Source organism: Pelodiscus sinensis, chromosome 24 (genome assembly GCF_049634645.1).
Source record: "Pelodiscus sinensis isolate JC-2024 chromosome 24, ASM4963464v1, whole genome shotgun sequence".
NCBI classification, from domain to species: domain Eukaryota; kingdom Metazoa; phylum Chordata; order Testudines; family Trionychidae; genus Pelodiscus; species Pelodiscus sinensis.
In genome coordinates, this window is record NC_134734.1 from 11,991,712 (window position 1) to 12,011,345 (window position 19,634).

The 19,634-nt window shown below is 47.7% G+C and overlaps 1 protein-coding gene across 1 annotated transcript in view; it reads right to left on the bottom strand.

Moving 5' to 3' along the window:
- LOC102444983 (uncharacterized) overlaps positions 1-19,634 on the bottom strand; it is a 67,061-nt gene that overhangs the window by 17,398 nt on the left and 30,029 nt on the right. The window contains exons 10-15 of the mRNA XM_075908298.1: positions 12,255-12,343; positions 11,585-11,711; positions 10,119-10,207; positions 8,224-8,350; positions 2,126-2,230; positions 838-1,793 (exon numbers count right to left, since the gene is read on the bottom strand). Coding sequence (XP_075764413.1) covers positions 838-1,793; positions 2,126-2,230; positions 8,224-8,350; positions 10,119-10,207; positions 11,585-11,711; positions 12,255-12,343 — 1,493 coding nt within the window. The remainder of the gene's footprint in view (positions 1-837; positions 1,794-2,125; positions 2,231-8,223; positions 8,351-10,118; positions 10,208-11,584; positions 11,712-12,254; positions 12,344-19,634) is intronic.

A 19,634-nucleotide genomic window follows, 5' to 3' on the forward strand; every position in this document is an offset into this window, starting at 1 on the left:
CCCTTCTGCACCCAACCTTCAACCCAGACCACACTCCCACTCCATAGAGAAGTGTAACCCCTGATCATTTAACAAAATCTTGGAGTGCCCCCTAAGAAAACAATTATTGCCCACGTCTGCCCAAGGTCTCCTCCTCCAGTACCAAAACCTGAAGCTCTGCTACCTCCCAGTCTAGAGAGCTGAAAATGAGGAGAGGGGGCGGGAGACTCCACATACAACACTTCAACTAAAAAAGCCACTCGTGAGAAGCCTTTTGACTACCATATGGCACAGATCAAAAATAACATTGCTAGACGTGAAGGGAAAGAAGGGAATCCGTCCAACTCACCCCACTTCCCTCAGATGTCATAGAGGTTAAAGTGAACCCCCATTCCCACTGCTCTTGTTATATTTAATATATTTTCAAAGAGAAAAATTATACAAAAAGAACTGAAGAAATGTGCAAGATGAGTCTGCCCATGGTGCAAAGACTCTGTCTTTAGCTGTGTATTTACATCAGAGTAGCAAACTCAAGCTAGCAAAGTCCATGAACAAGCTAGGGGAGACAAGGTCCAGGTAGAGATTTCCTTAATGTAGTTAATTGTGGTCAGCACTATCTTCCCCATGTGGGGCTGATGGAAATTTCTGAGAGGCAGGACACATGCTCAAAAGACTAAGGAGCTGAGAAAAAGACCATGGGAAAGACCCCAAAGAATGATAATTTGCAAATGCAAAAGCTGGCAAGTCGCATGAGTGAGCTGAGGGAACACAGCAAAGAAATGGTGGAAACAGCTTTACAGGTAACTATGTGGGGATTAGCAAAAGACCTACAGGAAAAAAATTGCTTGGTACGCTTACATAAGATTTTTGTTGTTCATCTCCCTTGCAGATTCTCTGATGGTAAATGAGACGTAAAGTCTGAGTGAAGCTTTTCCCACACAAGGAGCATTTACAGGGTATCTCCCCAGTGTGGATCCTCTGATGCCTAATAAAATCAGCCCGCCGAGTGAAGCGTTTCTGGCATTCAGAGCACTCATAGGGTCTCCTTGCTTTGTGGATCCACTGATGTTTACTAAAGACTGAGTTGTCACTGAAGGTTTTCCCACATTCAGAACATTCATAAGGTCTCTCTCCTGTGTGAGTTCTCTGATGATTAATAAGGGATGAACTGTAAACAAAGCTTTTTCCGCACTCACGACATTCGTAGGGTCTCTCGCCCGTGTGGATTCTCTGATGTGTAATAAGGTGTGAACGCCTAGTGAATCTTTTCTTGCACTCGCTGCATTCAAAGGGTCTCTCTCCTGAGTGGTGTCTCATATGTGTAATAAGCTGTGGCCTCCGAAAGAAGGCTTTTCCACACTCACTGCATTCATAGGGCCTCTCTCCAGTGTGGAGTCTCAGATGGCCAATAAGATGAGCGCGCCGAGTGAAGGTTTTCCCGCACTCACTGCATCTATGGGGTTTCTCTTTTGTAAGGATTGTGTCATGGTGAGTAAGGTCTGTGTGGCTCCTGATGTTTTCCCCACATGTAGTGCTTGGGTTGTCTGTCTCTCCCAGGAGAATTCTCTGCTGCGCTGTGGATTCCTTGAATTGTGTTTGCATTCTCCCACAACTGGTGGATAAACTGGCTTTCTTCCCTGACTGATTTCCTTGCTGTTTCTCTGGCCTATACTGGCCTTCACAGACTTTTCCAAGCTTGTGACTGCTGGACATATTTCCTTTAGATTTTGGCAATAATCTCTTATGTGCTTCTACTCCCTCAGCATCTTCTTGCTGAGAATTCTGCTCTCTCTTCTCACTCGCCCTCATGTAACCTGCAAGGATAGAGAGAGAAACCTCAGAATGGGCATGGGAAGGGAGAGAACAAACCAAAAATGTTGGAGAGATGGGGGAATGATCAGGAAGTTAATTCCCCGAAGCTCTTCCCAATGAGAGAAAGAGAAGAGAGGATTGCATCTGTTTCTACATCACATCCCAACACTCAGGGGAACAAGAAAGAGATCCTGCCAGGTGTCAGTCAGGATGGGTAGAAAGCCATGAGAGACATCTGCTGGGGACAATGAACATGGAGAGCTCACAATATAGGCAAGCCTAATAGTTTCCTTTATGCACTGACAGTCTTTGAGCTGGTTTAATGAGTCCTTACCTGTGTAGGAGCTTCTCAGTATGTCTTTTTCCTTGGTGCACTGGAGATCTGGGACCTCCCCTGGTACCAGCTGGGAGACTGCATCAGGACTGGAGATTGGAAAGTCTGCTCATGAGAAGCAAACCCAGGGATATCAGTGGAATTTACAGGATGTTAAGTCATACAAAATGTTCCCTTATTTTAACTCTACTTTGTTTTAAAACAATAAAATCCCAGGACCTGCTCCTCAGGTGCTCAAAGATACAGAACACTCTACTTATGGGCTACGTCTAACCTACACCCCTCTGTCGGCAGAGGGATGTAAATGAGATGTTTCGAAAATGCAAATGAATCAGGGATTTAAATATCCTGCGCTTCATTTGCATAATCGCGTCATGGCACTGTTTCAAACAAGCGCCATTTTAAAACTCAAACTGCAGTTTAGAAGCTTTTTTTTTTGACAACAGGGCGCTTTTTTGAAAGATCCTGTACTCCTCAATTTGGGAGTACAGTATCTTTCGAAAAAGTGCCCAGTTGTCGAAAAAAATGCGTCTAAACCACGGTTTCAGTTTTGAAATGGCGTTTGTTCGAAACAGCACCATGACGCAATTATGTAAATGAATCGTGGGATATTTAAATCCCTGCTTCATTTGCACTTTTGAAGTGCTTCATTTACATCCCTCTGCTGACAGAGGGGTGTAGGTTAGACGTTGCCATGATGAATTACCTAGTTCCATCCCTGCTGAGTGTCTGGCTGCGTGTATTTCCCTCATCAAAGGAGCCCCTAATACACAGGGAAGGTAACCGTGTCCCAGAAAGTGAAGACATTAGTCAGAGGAGAAGGCCCCCTGAAATTGCTTCTTGCTGACAGAATGAGATCCAGTGACAGTGGGGAAAGACAGTAGGAAGATGGGACCATTGAGAATAGGCTAGTGGAGTTTGGTGTAATAAAAGGCAGGAGAAAAAACGTCACTGCATGCAGTATCTGAGAGGTACTAGAAGTCAGAAAAGCACATTTTTGAGGAATTATGGAACACAGAGAATCAGATGTAAAAGTAGGGAGTATGGAAATTGCCCAATGCGTGGAAATTATAGAACTGTAGACATGTAGCACTGGAAGGCACCTTGAGAGATACTAGACCATCACTCACCATGCTCTGGCAGAACCAACTAGTCTGCGACAATCCTTGACAAGTGTTTTTCCAACCTGTTCTTAAAAACTTATGACTACAGGGATCCCAACTGCTCTTGGTAACCTATTTCAGTAATAAGCTCCCCTTCTACTTAGAAAGTTCTTCTGACTATCTAACCTAAATTTCCCATGTTGCAGGTTAAGTCAATTATTTCTTGTTCTACAATGGCAGCATCCTTTTTATAGGAGATCATAACATTTTTGAAGATTTTCATCAGGTTCACCTCTCAGCTATCTTTTTTCAAAACTAAAATTGTCTAGTTTTTTTTCTTTAAACCATTCTTTGGAGGGGAAGTTGGCCACATTTTTTATTTCTATTGCGTTCTTCTGGACTCTCTCTAATTTTTTCACTCCTAAAGTAGGATGCTCAGAACAGCATACAGTACTGCAGCTGAAGACTCCACTGTGCCAAAAGGTATGTCTACCCTTGCCCCCTAGTTCGAACTAGGGAGGCAAATGAAGCATATCGAAGTTGCTAATGAAGCGCGGGATTTAAATATCCCGCGCTTCATTAGCATATTCGCGGCCAGTCGCCATTTAAAAAAGCTGGGAGTCCGAATTAACTCGCCGCATATAGACGCGGTAGTCCGATCCAAAACCCTTCCCTCGAATTAACTGTTACTCCTCGTGCAATGAGGAATAACAGTTAATTCGAGGGAAGGGTTTTGGATTGGACTACCGTGTCTACACGTGGCGAGTTAATTCGGGCTCCCAGCTTTTTAAAATGGCGACTGGCCACAAATATGCTAATCAAGCACGGGATATTTAAATCCCATGCTTTATTCGCAACTTCGATATGCTTCATTTGCCTCCCTAGTTCGAACTAGGGGGCAAGGGTAGACATACCCAAATACAGCAGGAAAATTACCACCAATTTCTTCCATCTGATACTCCTGGTAATTCACTGAACAATTACATTAGCTTTATTTGAAACTGCATCACAGGGTAGACTCATATTCACTTTGTGATCTGCTATCACCCAAGATGTTTTGCAGCAGTACTGTCACTCCTAGCCAAATAGTCCCCATTTTGTAAATGTGCATTTGATTTCTTCCTTCCTAGGTGGAGTACTTTGCTCTTACCTTTACTTAGTTTCATCATACTGATTTCAGACCAAATCTCCAGTTTGTCAAAGTGATTTTAGATTTCAAAGTACTCACAACCTTCCTAGCTTGGAGCCAGCCACAACTTGTATAGGCAGACTCTCCACACCATTATCCCTGCAATCAGTTAAAATATTGAATAGTACCAAACCCAGGGATGACTTCTTAGAGATCACTTAGATACACCCTTGAAATAGGAGGGCCAACTATTAATAAGTACTCTCTGAGTACTGTCTTTCAAACAACTGTGCACTCATCATATCGTAGTTTCATCTACCCCATATTCTGCTCATTTCCCTTATGAAATGTCAAATGGCACTGGATCACTATTCTCAAAATCAAGCTGTAACAACTGTGATGTTATTGGCTTCTAATATGAACACAGAGAACATTGTTGCAACCGCTGTGATATGTTGGCAACAAACCTTGTACAAAGTGTACCCAGTGAGATATTTATGAAAAGCTTATGGTTTGCTAGTTATGCTTATATTATTTATGTGTGCGCATCAATTTTGTATTTGAAGTTATGAGTATTAGCTAGGTACTTGCATTTCCAATGTTTGCTTCAGTGGCCAGCCCACTGAAAAGGGACTTTTTAGGCTGACTAGAACTACTTGACTGGCAATTGGCATTAGGAGATGCCAATCCTCAGCTGATAAGACTGTGTGTGAATGTTCAGACCAGCATGGAGCAATGGTTTCAACCTGTAAAGAACCGAGTTTTGCCTGGACAGGTGACTTGCCCATGGGACAAACTCCATCTTGGAACTGTACTTTTCCATACGGAGAACAATGAAATTCCATCCACAGGAGGGAAGATATATAGAAGGCCTTGGAAATCCTTCCATTTTGTCTTCAATTCTGCTTCTCACCCATGGAGGGTCTTTGGTATAAACTGAAGCTCAGAACAAAGGACTGATGACCCATCCAATATGGATGTGCTCCAGAGACTTGGCATAAGCCAGCTATTTATTCCATGACTGCTACAGATCAGCACCAAGAACTTTGCAATTGTTCTATTTGATTCTTTTAACAATTTTAACTCTCACCCTGCCTTTCCTTCTATGAAGAAATGTTTAGATTTTAGCGTCTAAAGAATTAGAAACCACATCGTTAGGGGTAAGATTCTTTGTTATAAGTTGAACTAGAAATATGGGCAGTCCTTCAGGATCAGAAGAAACTTTAAAGTTGATTCGATTGGTTTTCATAACCTCTTAACTATACAAGGAGCGTTACTGGTGGTAGCACAAGAGAAAAGTGTCTAAGGGAATGGTTTGTATAATTTCTTGTTAGCCAGTGCGGAGAATAGAAGATCTCTTTGTGACTGGTTTGGGGTGCCTTACAGTGAAGGATCCCTAGGTTTGGGCTGTAAGCAATTCCAGTTTCTAAGCAATTTGCCCTGAATTAATAAGTCTCGGTACTGCCTCCGGGACTCCTTCTTGTTACAACAACTGTTTTGCTTTCCCCATCCACTAGGTCAGTAACTCTGTCAAAGGGACTTATGTTGGTTTGGCACAATTATTCTAACTGCTATGAAGTACACATGCTTGCTCATATTGTCTTGACATCTGCAACTCTTTAATGGCAAACCGGCAGGGTTACTGTTTGAAATTTGGGTTTAATTCATTGAGGGGCTCCTGAGATACTGGACTTCTTCCCAAAAGCCACAGTTTGCTAAATCGCCAGATGCCTGTGACGTTTTGCTCAAACCTTGGCTGGAATTAGGCTTTTAATTGTCCCTCCAATTGATTTCAGTCACTTGTCATTTACATCAGCTAGGGTGTGGCACTGACTGCCAAAGCTCTGTGTGTGTGTGGGGAGGGGGGGGCAAGGGGAGGAAGTAGATTTCAGATGGGCATGAGCCCAACTGACAAATCAAAGAGATGAAAATGCAGACAAGCAGCAAGACTAAGGCTCTGTTAGCTTTCAGAGGGTATCTAGTAATCTGTCAGCAAAGTAATTGGTTGGCTGGAGGGGACATGCTTTGGGCATTGTACCTGGACTATACCAGTGCATTTGAATTTGAGCCCCACAAGTAGTAGCTTTTGGACAAAGTGTGTGGTGTATTTTTATTGCCTTTTGAATGAGCTTCCTTTAGAAGTTTTGCCATCTGATACCAAAGTACTTCTATCCAAAGGCAAACTTTTGCCTGGTCTATGCTCAAAAGCACTGCCAACATTACTCTCCAGGTTAGGGATATGCAAAATTGCACCCCTAACTGAAAAAAGCACAATTATAGTGGCAAAATAAAGTGCATTAAAACATGAAGGCAATCAAATGCCCATAAACTACATAAATACAGTTAAGGTTGCTCAGGGCTGCCTCATGCCCTTCCAGCATAGGTGTGGAGGCTAAATTAAGCTTCTGAAAATGAAGAGTTAAAGTACATGTGATTAGCGTTCGCATCGGCTCATTAGGCGGCCTCAAGAAAAATGTGTGACCTCATGTCCTGACCTCTATGGCTGCCAGGCAGAAGCATCAGGTGGGTGGGCAAGGTGGGTGGGGGGAGTCTCTGTGCCCTGACCCCACTCTCTGGCAGGCGCACAGGACAGGTAGAAAAGCGGGACAAGCCTCTGCACACAATCCTCTCTCCAAAAGGAGCACCGGTCAGACGGGAAGAGCGAGGCAGCTCCCAGGATGGATGGGGGTGGGTGGGAGATGCAGGCAGGAGTCAGGAGGGACCTTCACTTGCTCTGGCCCAGGCCCTACAAATTGCTAATCCGCCTCCAGGTGTAAGAATGGTGCAGAGGTTACAAGCTACCATGGGAAGCAGAGGGGTCTCCTGCTGTATGGGATGTCTTGAGGCCTTTCTGGCAGATAGTTTAGTCAGACACCAAGGCTACGTCTACACTGGCATGATTTTCCAGAAATGCTTTTAACGGAAAAGTTTCCGTTAAAAACATTTTCGGAAAAGAGCGTCTAGTTTGGCAGGACGCTTTTCCGCAAAAACACTTTTTGTGGAAAAGCGTTCGAGGCCAATCTAGATGCGCTTTTCCGCAAAAAAGCCCCGATTGCCATTTTCGCGACTGGGGCTTTTTTGCGGAAAACAAATCTCTGCTGTCTACACTGGCCCTTTTGCGCAAAAGTCTTTCGGAAAAAGACTTTTGCCCGAACGGGAGCAGCATAGTATTTCCGCAAAAGCACTGACAATCTTACATGAGATCGTCAGTGCTTTTGCGGAAATTCAAGCGGCCAGTGTAGACAGCTGGCAAGCAGATGATTTTGCGGAAAAACTTGCCAGTCTGTACACAGCCCAAGTGCTCTGCTCAGGACAGCGGTGACTGGATGGAATTCTATGGTCTGTGTGATACAGGGGGAATGAGCAGATGAGCTAATAGCCTTAAAATCTACCAATCTATAACCAATATGAGGAAGGGCTAAGAACATGCCATGGCATGTGTTTCACACACTGGGAATACCAGCATTTATCCACTCACCCTGAGAAGGAATTCTTGCCTTGGGGATTGTCAGCCATCTGGTGGCAGACATCCTAGCAATCTCCAGGGGTAAGCGAAGCAAGGGATCCTCAGGAGGAAGGTAAATTGGGTGGGAGTGAAGGGGATTTTGCACGTGTGCGTTGCTGTGTAGAGGAAGCTCAGGACAGGTATGGGAAGCCTCCATTTACTAGACCAGACCAAACCCCGGTTCTGCCTTAGCAAAGAGACGATGTTACACTTGGTGCCATGCTGCAGAGCTCTAGTGTGTGGGTCACTGGCACGTTGGGGTGATGCTGAAACTGGGCAGCGCAGAGGTTGCATTGTGCAGTGACGTGCACTCTAGTTAATCACTTCCCCTTCTAAAAACTGCAGAGACAGGACTCCTTACCCAGTGAGGTCACGTTCTCATAGTTCTCCTGCATGACGTCTCTGTAGAGGGATCTCTGACCTGGGTCCAGCAAAGTCCACTCTTCTTCACTGAAATTCACAGCCACCTCTTCAAAGGTCACTGGCCCCTGAAAAAGCAAGAGCCCCACCCCCACCACTCAGCACCTGCTGCCCCACTCACAGCCTCACTAGTCATGGACAAAAGGAGCCAATCAAGAGGAGGCTCTGTGGGGCTCATAGTGAACAGAATCTCACTCCCACCCTGCCCACAAAAGTAGAGAGACATCAGAGCGATGGAGTGTTCACATCCTTCACTCACCAACTAGCCAGAGACTGATATACGACATGAAGCCCCCAGCAGAATCCAGGGTGAAAATCCCAAACCCTTTCCCTGTCCAGCAGCTGAATGTGAAGGGAGGGGCAGTCCCCCATAGCCCTGCTGCAAGTGCCCCCCTTCGGATCTCCCAGCAGCCACTGGCTCTTGAGTTCAGGCTCCTGCACTAAAAGCTTGGTAAGTTTTCCCAGCCCTGTCCAGGGGGTTGTTTCATGTTCCGAAAATAAGGAAGTTCCATTCCAAATCCTAAGGGTCTGTTCCTAGACCCAAGGAACCAGGTGACACCAGTCACCGCAGCTATGTCACACTCTGTGCACCTCTTTCTGCACTTCTGCATAGTATCTCACTCCTCCCACCTGCAGATCAAACTCCCTAGACCAGGAGTCACCAACCCGTCGATCACAATATCTGGGCCACTAACATCCAGCAGAGCAGTGGGGCTCAGACTGGCTGTCAGCGAGCTGCAAGCTCCTCTCTGTGATGCCCGTGGGGAGAGAGGGACAGCATGTCTTTGCAAGCTGCCCACACCCACAGCTCCCACTGGCTGGCAAGTGAACCCCACAGAGCTGAAGCCCTCAGACCCACCTCCTTACTGAGCAGGAGATAGAGGTGAAGTTTTTTCCCCTGGGACTGCAGCTGTGGTGAGAATTGCAGCCATGGGGAAAGTGAGCCTGCATGAGGATCCTGCTGGGTTGCTGCCTGGAAGTCACTGAGGTAAGTGCCTCCCAGCAAAAACCTCTGCATAGCTTCTGTTAGGATCACCATCCCATCGATCGCAATCTCAGGGCCACGCTAATTCCAGCGGAGCAGCAAGGCTCATGCAGGCTGTCAGACATCCTTGGTGAGAGAGAGACAGCGTGTCTCTGCAAGCCGCCCACACTCACAGCTCCCATTGGCTGGCTCCTGGCCAATGAGAGCCGTGAGGAGAGTGCTGGGGGTGGGGCAGAGCATTGAGACATACTGGACACCTCCCCATCAGGGGAGCACAGAGATAAGCCTGCAGTTGGATCCTTCTGCGTGCGGCATGGAGCCATGGCAGGAAGGCAGGCTGTCTTGATCCCTGCTGTACTGACAACTGGGAGCTGCCTGTGATAAGCAGCTGGAGACTGGGTTGCAGCTGGGGAAATGGGGTGCTGACTCTGGGACGGGTCTTCAGGCTGGAACAGAGAGCCAGCAACCCACACCTGCATCCCAAAACTTTGCCCCAGTCTGGATCCCCTCCCAGAGCCAGCACCCTCAACCCCCACTGCACCAAAACACTGTGCCCAGCCTGAAGTCCTCTCCTGCACCCAAACTCCCTCCTAGAACTTACACCCGTCATCCCTTCCTGCTCCCAAACCCCTCGGCCTGGGCCCAGTGAAAGTAAGTGAGGATGGGGGAAGAGTGATGGAAAGTGGGGGGAATGGAGAGGCCAGGGCTTTGGGAAAGGGGGGGAGGGTTTATATCCTGGGTTGCCCTGAAATTTAAAAAGCAATCTTGGGCATAAAAAGGTGGCTCAGATGCTCCCACCAGCTATGAATTAACCATTCTTTTTCCACCAGCAACTAACTGATAGTCCCTACCTGAACCAATTCCAATGCAGCCATTTCCCTTCCCCGTCCCAAAGGAAGGCGGGATGGCCTGGAGCAACACATGGATGTCATTCCGCAGCCTGTCAAGGCAAAAAGAGAATTTAGGGAGCCGTTAGAACAGGCTGTGGTTTGTGTCACATCACAATCTCTGCCCTCCCAGCTCCTCCCCTGCAGAAAGGCATTCCAGGCTCTGCCATTCAAAGAACAGACAGATCCCAAAGACAAGAACTGATAGTAAAGGGAGCAGGGGGAATTTAAGTACTTAGATGTCGGTGGGTACAGTGACAACACTAAACCTAACATTTCCATTGAGCTTGTGGGATGTTCTGTTGAAAGACGTAACCAGGAGAAGTGACATTTTAGATCTGATTCTAACTGAGAGAGAAGAATTGGAAATGAATAGGGGGGTTGAAGGTGTGACAAAGTGGGGGATTTATGGGGGCTCAACCGAGTTGCATGCACAAGGGGTGGCACTCAGTATCCCTGGGGGTTACCAGTTTAGCAAGGTAAGTTTAGTGTGAGCTTGTTGTAATAGGGACCAGTACAAAACTAGAGACCCCAGAGACTGGTGACCTGGTGACCAGGAGACACAGCTCAGATGGCATAGCTGGATCTCACAAGTGGGAAAACAATGGGCTTCAGAGAGAGGACACCCTGTGACCTGAACAGCTGCTTCCAGCCATGGGGGAGCAAAGGACAGGAGAGAGGAGAGGCAGACAAGAGAGGGGCCAAGGTGACCCTGTTCACCTGAACAGAAGGCAAAGGACAAGGAAGCAGCTGCTGGAGAGGGATATCTGAGTTCTGACAGAAGGAGGGAGCTCCTGCACTGGGCAGAGGGAGCAGGCAAAGCTCACCTGGCTGCAGGGGACACTCGGATGTGCTGTGCTGAGGGAGGCCAGGTATGATGTGTTCATGCTCAGTAAACACTCCTGTTTTACAATGGCTGAGAGTTACCACATTCTAGAGAGCAGGGCTGCACTATTCCCTCTGAGAGTGGAGGCTCTGGGGTTCCAGAGCGAGTGGACTCCGTGATGGGGCCCACAGTGACAGGTGTGCTGGAGGCTCAGAGAAATGTAGTCCCAGAAAACAGAGGGAGAGTGGATTCCCAAGTAGAGGGCACTGGAGGGGGTTCCAAGTGTGGGCACCACCTTTGAGTCCATGACAGAAGGCATGGGGGGGTGAAAGTGATCATCATAAAATTGTAGATTGAAATGCACAAGGGTCTATTAACAGCCAGAGGGTTTCCAGCCTCTGCAAGCACAGTAATTAGCTGGCTGGAAGAGGCATGCTGTGGGCATTGCACCTGAACTATTCTCATGCATTTCAATTTGAGCTCCACAGGAAGTAGCTTGCAGAAGAAGCATGTTGTGTAATTCTATTGCCTTTTGAAATAGCTATGCCAGCAAAATCTAGAGATAGCACATTTGTAGTGGCAAAAAAAGTGCAGGACTCCTTACCCAGGGAGGTCACATTCTCGTAGTTCTCCCGCATGACGGCTCTGTAGAGGGCTCTCTGAGCAGGGTCCAGCAGAGCCCACTCTTCCCAGGTGAAATACACAGCCACCTCCTCGAAGGGCATGGGCTCCTGAAAAAGCAAGGCCCTCCCATTCAATACTTGCTACCCGACTCACTAGTCATGGGGAAAATGAGCCAATCAAGTGGAAGTTCTGGGAGGCTCTCAATCAGCAAAGTCTCACCCCCATTCAGCTCAGAGACATTGGGGGAGAGAGACCTTATCCCCCACCAGGCAGGGGGACGGAGTGTTCACATCCATCACTCACTGACTAGCCACAGGCTAATATAGGACATGGAGCCCCCAGCAGAAATCAGGGACAGTGCCCAGCAGCTGGCTGTGAGGAAAGGGGCAGGTCCCCTAAGTCCTGCTGCAAAATGGCCTCTTTAAATCTCCCATTAGCCACTGGCTCATAAGTTCAGGCTCCAACAGCAAAAGCCCGGTAAGTTTTCACAGCCCCCTCCCGACTAGCTGGGAGAAATGGGCTGAGCAAGGCTCCTTAAGTAGGGACCCTTCCTCTGCCTAGTTTCTGTCTCCTCAAACCTCCAGATCATATTCCTTAGAACAGGAGTAGGCAATTCCTAAAACCTATATATGAACCATTCCTTTCTCTACCTGAACTGATTCCAGCGCAGTCATTTTCCTTTCCTGTCCTGTAGGATGATGGGATGGCGTGGAGCAAAACATGGACGTCATTACACAGCCTATTGAGGCAGGAAGAGAATTTAGGGAGCCGTTAGAACCAGCTGTAGTTTGCGTCACCTCACATTTCTCTGCCCTCCCAGCTTCTCCCCTGAAGAAAAACATCCCAGATTCTGCCATACAAAGAAGAAGAAATGTTTCAAAGACAAGAGTGGAGGGGGGGAAACTTTAACTACCCAGGTACCAGCGAGTACAGAAACAACACCAAATGCACTTCCACTCAGATGTGAAATGTGACTTTTTGTTTCAGAAGATGGAAGGACTAACTGGGAGCACTGACCTTTTAGAATTGATTCTGACTAACAGAGAAGAACTGGTAATGAATATGAAGGTTGAATACAAGTTGGTGGAAGTGACCGTGATATCATAGATTTCATGATTCTAGTACAGGAAGAGATTAAATAAACAATAGACTTCAAAAAATAGACTTAGAAAAGAGTCCATTGGAAGAAAATCATAGAATCATAGAGCTGGAAAAGACCTCAGAATGTCATCAAGTCCACCCCCCTGCTCTAGGCAGGACCAATCCCAACTAAATCAACCCAGCCAGGGCTTTGTCAAGACAAGACATAAACTCCTCTAGGGATGGAGACTCCATTACTTCCCCATTCCAGTGCTTCACCACTCTCCTGGGCTACGTCTAGATCGCATCCCTTTTTCGTAAAAGGGATGCAAATTAGATGTATTTCAATTGCTAATGAGGCGGGAATTTAAATCTCCTCCGCTTCATTAGCATAAAAATGGCTGCCGCTTTTTTTCAACACGGAGCTTTTCCGGAAAAAAGCGCCAGTTTAGACGTGGATCTTCCGGAAAATAAAGCCTTTTCCGAAAGATCCCTTATCCCTTATTTTAAGAGGGATAAGGGATCTTTCGGAAAAGGCTTTATTTTCCGAAAGATCCGCGTCTAGACTGGCGCTTTTTTCTGGCAAAGCTCCATGCCGAAAAAAAGCGGCAGCCATTTTTATGCTAATGAAGCGGGGGAGATTTAAATCCCCGCTTCATTAGTAATTGCGATACATCTAATTTGCATCCCTTTTACGAAAAAGGGATGCAATCTAGACGTAGCCCTAGTGAAATAGTTTTTCCTAATATCCAACCTGGACCTCTCCCACCGCAACTTGAGACCATTGCTCCTTGTTCTGCCATCTGTCACCACTGAGAACAGCCTTTCTCCATCCTCTTTGGAAGCTCCCTTCAGGAAGTTGAAGGCTGCTATCAAATCCCCCCTCACTCTTCGCTTCTGCAGACTAAACAGACCCAACTCCCTCATCCTCTCCTCATAGTTCATATGCTCCAGCCCCCTAATCATTCTGGTTGCCCTCTGCTGGACCCTCTCCAATGCGTCCACATCATTTTTGTAGTGGGGGGCCCAGAACTGGACACAATCCTCCAGATGTGGCCTCACCAGAGCCGAACAAAGGGGAATAATGACATCTTTGGAGAGGGAAATGTAAGGGGGAAAAGACTGCAGGAGAGCTGGTAGTTTCTCAAAGCGACACTATTCAAGAAGTATAACCTACAGCAAAGGACAGACAGGAAGAGGAGGAAGAGATCAATGTGTGTCCATCAGAGGCTCTTTAATTACCTGAAAATAAAAAGAAGCCTCACAAAAAATGGAAGCAGACAAATTGTGAAGGGGAAGTGAAAAAGAACCTCACAAGCACTTTTGTATAGACAAAATCAGAAAGGTAAAGCACAAAATGAGTTACATCGAGTAAGAGACATAAAAGGCAGTAAGGGAATGGGGAAGAAAAATGCAGGGAAGGAGGGCTCATAAATGATGAAATCAAGAACATTTGCATGTTTAATGCCTGTTTTAACTAACTAGATTAACTGTAATCAGATACTTCACAGAATTATTACCACATCCAACTGGGAAGGACCACAAACACCATAGGGAAAGAAAAGGTTAAAGAATATCTAGAGAAGTTAGATGTATTTAAGTCAGCATGGCAGGATGAATTTGAGTACTTAAGTAACTTGGAATCATTAGCTATTTTCTTCAAGAACTCATGCAGGACAGCTAAGGCTCCAGAGGACTGGAGAAAGGCAAACATAAAACCTGTCTTTAAAAAGGGAGAACAATGTAGATATGGGGAATAAAGACCAGTCAAATGTAATTTCAGTACCAAGAAAGATTCTGCAACAACCTAGTAAAGGAACATAAGCTTTGGCAAGCGTAAAAGTATAAAACCAAGAATATGAAGAGCAACGAGCAAAACACAATAACTAACAGCAAATTTTTTAAGTCCTTAAAGAACACAAAATCTGGAGTGAAATGTCTCCCCAGCCCTACTTATGGAAGCCATTTAGACCGTGAGCATGTGAGCAAGAACATGCCAACCTAGCACCTGGGAGAAGGAATGCTTAGTGCCACCTCAGAGCATTGGCCCTCCACAGCCAATAGAGAGTCCCATCTCCAGCCACGGCCAACTCAGTAATGATTCAGAGGAAGGAGAGCAGAGCAAGTATACCAATATATGCCCCCACTCTGGTACAGTATGTGTGCTTGGTGCATGCACATTCCTGACCCCCACATATGGATGATAACGTTCTGAAAGTATGAAATTATTAGAAATATAAGACACAGACTGGAAGGGAGATGGTTGGCTGCAGAGTTCTGGCTCCTGCTATCACAAGCAATTACTCCATACAAGCTCCCTTAGAAATGTGTGCGTCTCTTTCTTAAAGCAACCCTCTTTGTTTGCCCATTCGTCCTAGGGCATCTTGAGAAAAGAAAAGGGCCCTGCTAATTTTCTTTTTAGCACCTAGGAGACACAGTTCTCCTAAACAGGGAACAGCCTCTTGCTTTGATCTGTATTAATTACGGGGACAGATACGTTCATTAGTAAACATTTAAACTGAAACAGAGGGGGAAAGAAATATTTCTCAAACAAGGGAAAGGTGATCATGGGGAATTTTAAAAGGAGAAGCTACTGCAATTGAAAAACAGGGGGAACACTTCCAGAACTGAGGGGATTTTTAATTGTTTCATTAGTACATAGGGGAAAAAAAACCATGAGATTTGGTATCAATGTACAGTAATGAGAGAAAGAAGGGTGGAAATCTGAGGAATTTGGGATCAGTTGTCACAAATTTAAGAAAATAAATGGAGAAATTGGAGGGATTTTAAGCCAATAATTGATCATAGGTCAAGAGGTAAAATCTGAGAGAATTTCTTATTTATTGAGAGAAAAGAGCAACATCTGAAAGGATTTTCTTCCAGTATGTAAGAAGCTGAGAAAAAATAGGAGGAGATTTTAATGCTAACATTTCATAATAAGAGGCAATGAAAAAATCTCAGGACCTATCAAAATGGTAACAGATAACAGGAGAGAAGAGGGCCAAGGAAACTGTGGGGTGAATCACTGTGAAAACATGCTATGTCAATGCGAATTGGCTGAGGGCCCGCCATACAAAAGAACAGTCACATTGGGTCAGAGCAAAAGTCCATCTATCCCAGTATCCTGTCTTCTGACACTGGTCAATGCCAGGTGCCCTAAAGAAAATGAACAGAACAGGGAATCATCAAGTGATCCATCCCCTGTAGCCCATTCCCAGCTTCTGGCAGAGAGAGGCTACAGACACTAACAACTCACATCAGAGGAGAAAAGCGAATGGTTAACCGATAAGCCTCGCCCTTTATGGGTGATGCTTAGCAGTTATCATTAACCAGTGGGGGTTTGAGCAGCTCCCCACCAGCTGTGACAGGGGGCTGGTCATAGGCAAGGGCACTGCAGCTGGCTGGAGCAATCCCTGTCTGCAGCCAGGGGAGGGAAGGAGAATGCTCTAGCTGGGGCAGTGGAGCCAATACACCTCCCCTTTAATTGGTTAACTAGTTAACTATTACATTTAACTGGTTAACCAATTAAATGAGATGTTACATCCTTACATCAGACCTGACATGCCCATTGCTCTAATACACTTGCTGTTATCTTTCAACAAGGGCACTCCATCCAGTAAAAGAGAGCGCCTCACCCACACTGGGGGGATTTTATAGCAACTCTTGAAAAGTGGAGAGAAAAGGGGTCAAACCCATAGGCTGTGTCTAGACTGGCAAGTTTTTCCGCAAAATCAGCTGCTTTTGCGGAAAAACTTGCCAGCTGTCTACACTGGCCGCTTGAATTTCTGCAAGAACACTGACTTCCTACTGTAAGAAATCAGTGCTTCTTGCAGAAATACTATGCTGCTCCCGTTTGGGCAAAAGCCCTCTTGCGCAAATCATTTGCACAAGAGGGCCAGTGTAGACAGCACAGTACTGTTTTGCGCAAAAAAGCCCCGATGGCTAAAATGGTGATTGGGGCTTTTTTGCGCAAAAGCGCATCTAGATTGGCACGGACGCTTTTCCGCAAAAAGTGCTTTTGCGGAAAAGCATCCATGCCAATCTATACGCTCTTTTCCGCAAATGCTTTTAATGGAAAACTTTAGTTCACCGCCCACCCCCAGGAGCTGCGGCTGCTTCTTCCCGCGTGCCTATGCCCTGCAAACCCCGGCCGGGCGGTGGGCCTGGGCAGCCGGTCCCCGCACCCCGCCGGCCGGAAGGGTGCCGCCGAGCTGGGTGCTCCCGACGCAGGCTGACTCCAGTTCTGGCGCTGACAGAACCTGGGGGGAGTCAGGGGACCCCCAAGCAGCTACATCCCCATGGCCGGGGGCTTAACGTTACAATCCAATGCCTGGCACATTTTCAGTCGCTTCGCTGGTACTGTACCCAATTCCGTTCGCGCTGCGCCCCACAACCCCAATCTGCCATGGTTTAAGGCTCATCCCTTGCCCTCCTCCCCATCTGCCCTGGTTGTGCCCCCCAATCTAGTCTGGTTCTACGGACCATCTCCTGTCTCCCCCGCCCCATCATCTGCCCTGGTGTAGAGCCCACCTCCTGCCCCCCATTTTGCCATGGCTACTCCCCCAATCTCCCCTGGTACTAGGGCTCACCCACTGTCCCCCAGTCTGTCCTGGTCTAGGGCTCACCTCTTGCCCCCTTTCTACTCTAGCTGTGCTCCACCCCCACAGCCTGCCCTCGTCTAGGGCCCTCCTCCTACCCTCTTCCCCCATTGTACGCTGGATGCAACCCCCAATCTGCTGCTGACTCTACCTCTTCACCACACACACTCCCCCCAGTTCTGCTATGGCTTTAGGTCTGGTCCTGACTCCCCACAACAGCACCCAGGATCCCAACCAGCATGCTACACAAGGGGCTAAGGAGCTCATTAGGTACCCAGAGCCATCAACCAGTCCATAGCTGCCCAGGCAGATGCTGTTTGTGCCCAACTGGTAGAGCAGGGGGCTGCCTCATTGCTCCACCTGGAGGACACTGCAGTAGGTCTAGGGAAGGTGCCCTGCTCCCAGAGCTCCCCCTGCAGCCGCATCCACATCTTCCTTCTCCCCTGCTGGTTGGTGAAGAGGTAGATGCTGCAGCCTGCTCAGCTTGCCAGGGTCACTGGTAGAATAGGACCCAGGGGATGGATCAGGGAAGCAAGAGACTGAGGATATCTGGGGAAGGGACACAGAGGATCCAGGGGGAAAGGCATGTTAGGGCTTGGGGAAAGCAGAAAAATGGGGGAGTCAAGTGAGCAAGAGACCCTGGGGTTTGGAGGGCGGGGGGTATGTGACTGGGTGGACCTTGCAGGGGCAGTGAACAAAGAGTTGAGGCACTGAGGGTAGGGATATGAGTGGGTAACAGTTAATAGATAACAGGGAGAGGCCCCCCACTTACCTCCTCATGCTGGAGTGCCCCCATATGCCCCCTTTAATTAAACACTATGTTTAATCAGTTAACCAATTAAACAGGATTTTAAATCCTTATTAGAGGAGAGGCAATATTAAGAGTGGGGAAAAATTGGGGGGTTGGAGAAGGGGAGGGCGGAGACTAGGGGAATTAGGTGCAGGAAAGCATCAGGAGCTGTGATGTGGGGGCCCCTTTTGGCTCTTGGTGCAGCTGGAGATGGAGGGATGGGAGAGTCTCTGTACAGATTGATCTGGGAGGACTGTGGCCAGCGGTAGAGGGGTTAGTGGGAGCAGGGATTTTGGGGTCCCTGTGGCAGCTGGTGCTGAATGATCTTTGCTGGGTATTCCCACTGGGGAGTCCTTGTAGGGGCATCCCTGGCTGATGAGGTAGATGGGGAAAGGGGCTGGCTGAGCAGAATCTCTGCTAGATGTGTCTCTTTGCAGCTTCTAGGCAGGTGGTGAAGGTCTGGTAGAGGTTATCTGGCAGGTGGGGTTGCTGGATTTGGGGGAGGGTCTGCTCAGCAAGGGGGCGGTCCTAATAGTGGGCCTGGGGGAAGTGTCTGGGGTGTCTCAAGGAGGGCCCTGGGTGATGTTAGGGTGCTATTCACTGACACACACTGGTGGTCTCTGCCTAGGGAGATGTCAGGGATGTTCTTGGCTGGAGGGTGTCAGAGGCTGGGTCTCAGGAATATCTGAGGAGGGAATTGTTCCCGAGTGGGGGCGGTTCCCAGCCACATTCTACTAATGTTTTTGCTGCCCTTGTGTTAGCCACTTGGGTCAGGCAGGAGGGACTCTCTGCCCATGCCCCCAGGCAGGAGAGTCTGATCTGGACTTGTGGTGCTGGGGAACTCCCTTCCACAGAACCCGGTGTGCACATGTTGGCCTCTAGCTGGAACAGGGACCCTCAGCCATCAAGCCACAATGGAAATCAGGAAGAACCAGGGTGGAGGAGGCCACCTCAGCCCTAGACTCCCAGCTTTTCCCACCACCCCCTGAGAGGCAGTAATCAGCCTCAGGTTACATAGGGGAAACTGAGGCAAGGGGGAAAGATGCCCCAAGATGACACAGGGGTATGGGCTGGTGTGATGCTCAATGGTAACCCTCTAGGTAGCTTCTGTTCTTCTCATGTCCCTGCAATAACCACAATGTGGCCCCATTTTCTTCCTCACTATGAGTGGGAGCAGGGAACATACCGAGGCATGATCATACCTAAAAAGACTATGGGGCATCATGTGTCTTGTAGCCATCTCTGTGCCTGGAGAGACCAGGGGGCATGTGAGAGACAATGCCAGTATATTCCCCCTCCTGATAGGCAGGAACTAAATCCAGGAGTCCTGGCTCCCATCCCCCTGCCCCCCTCTAACCACTAGACCTCGCTACCCCCACCCCGAGCTGAGGATAGAAGCCAAGCATCCTGTACCAGGTGAGCATGAGCAGAGGCGCCAGTGCATTCTTTCTGGCACCTGGATAGCTAGCACTGACAACTCCCTTGCCCTGTGCAACTGCACAGCCTGCCCCCAACGCTCTAGGCATGAATCCAGGCTTCTCAGTTCCCAGCACAGTTTTGTG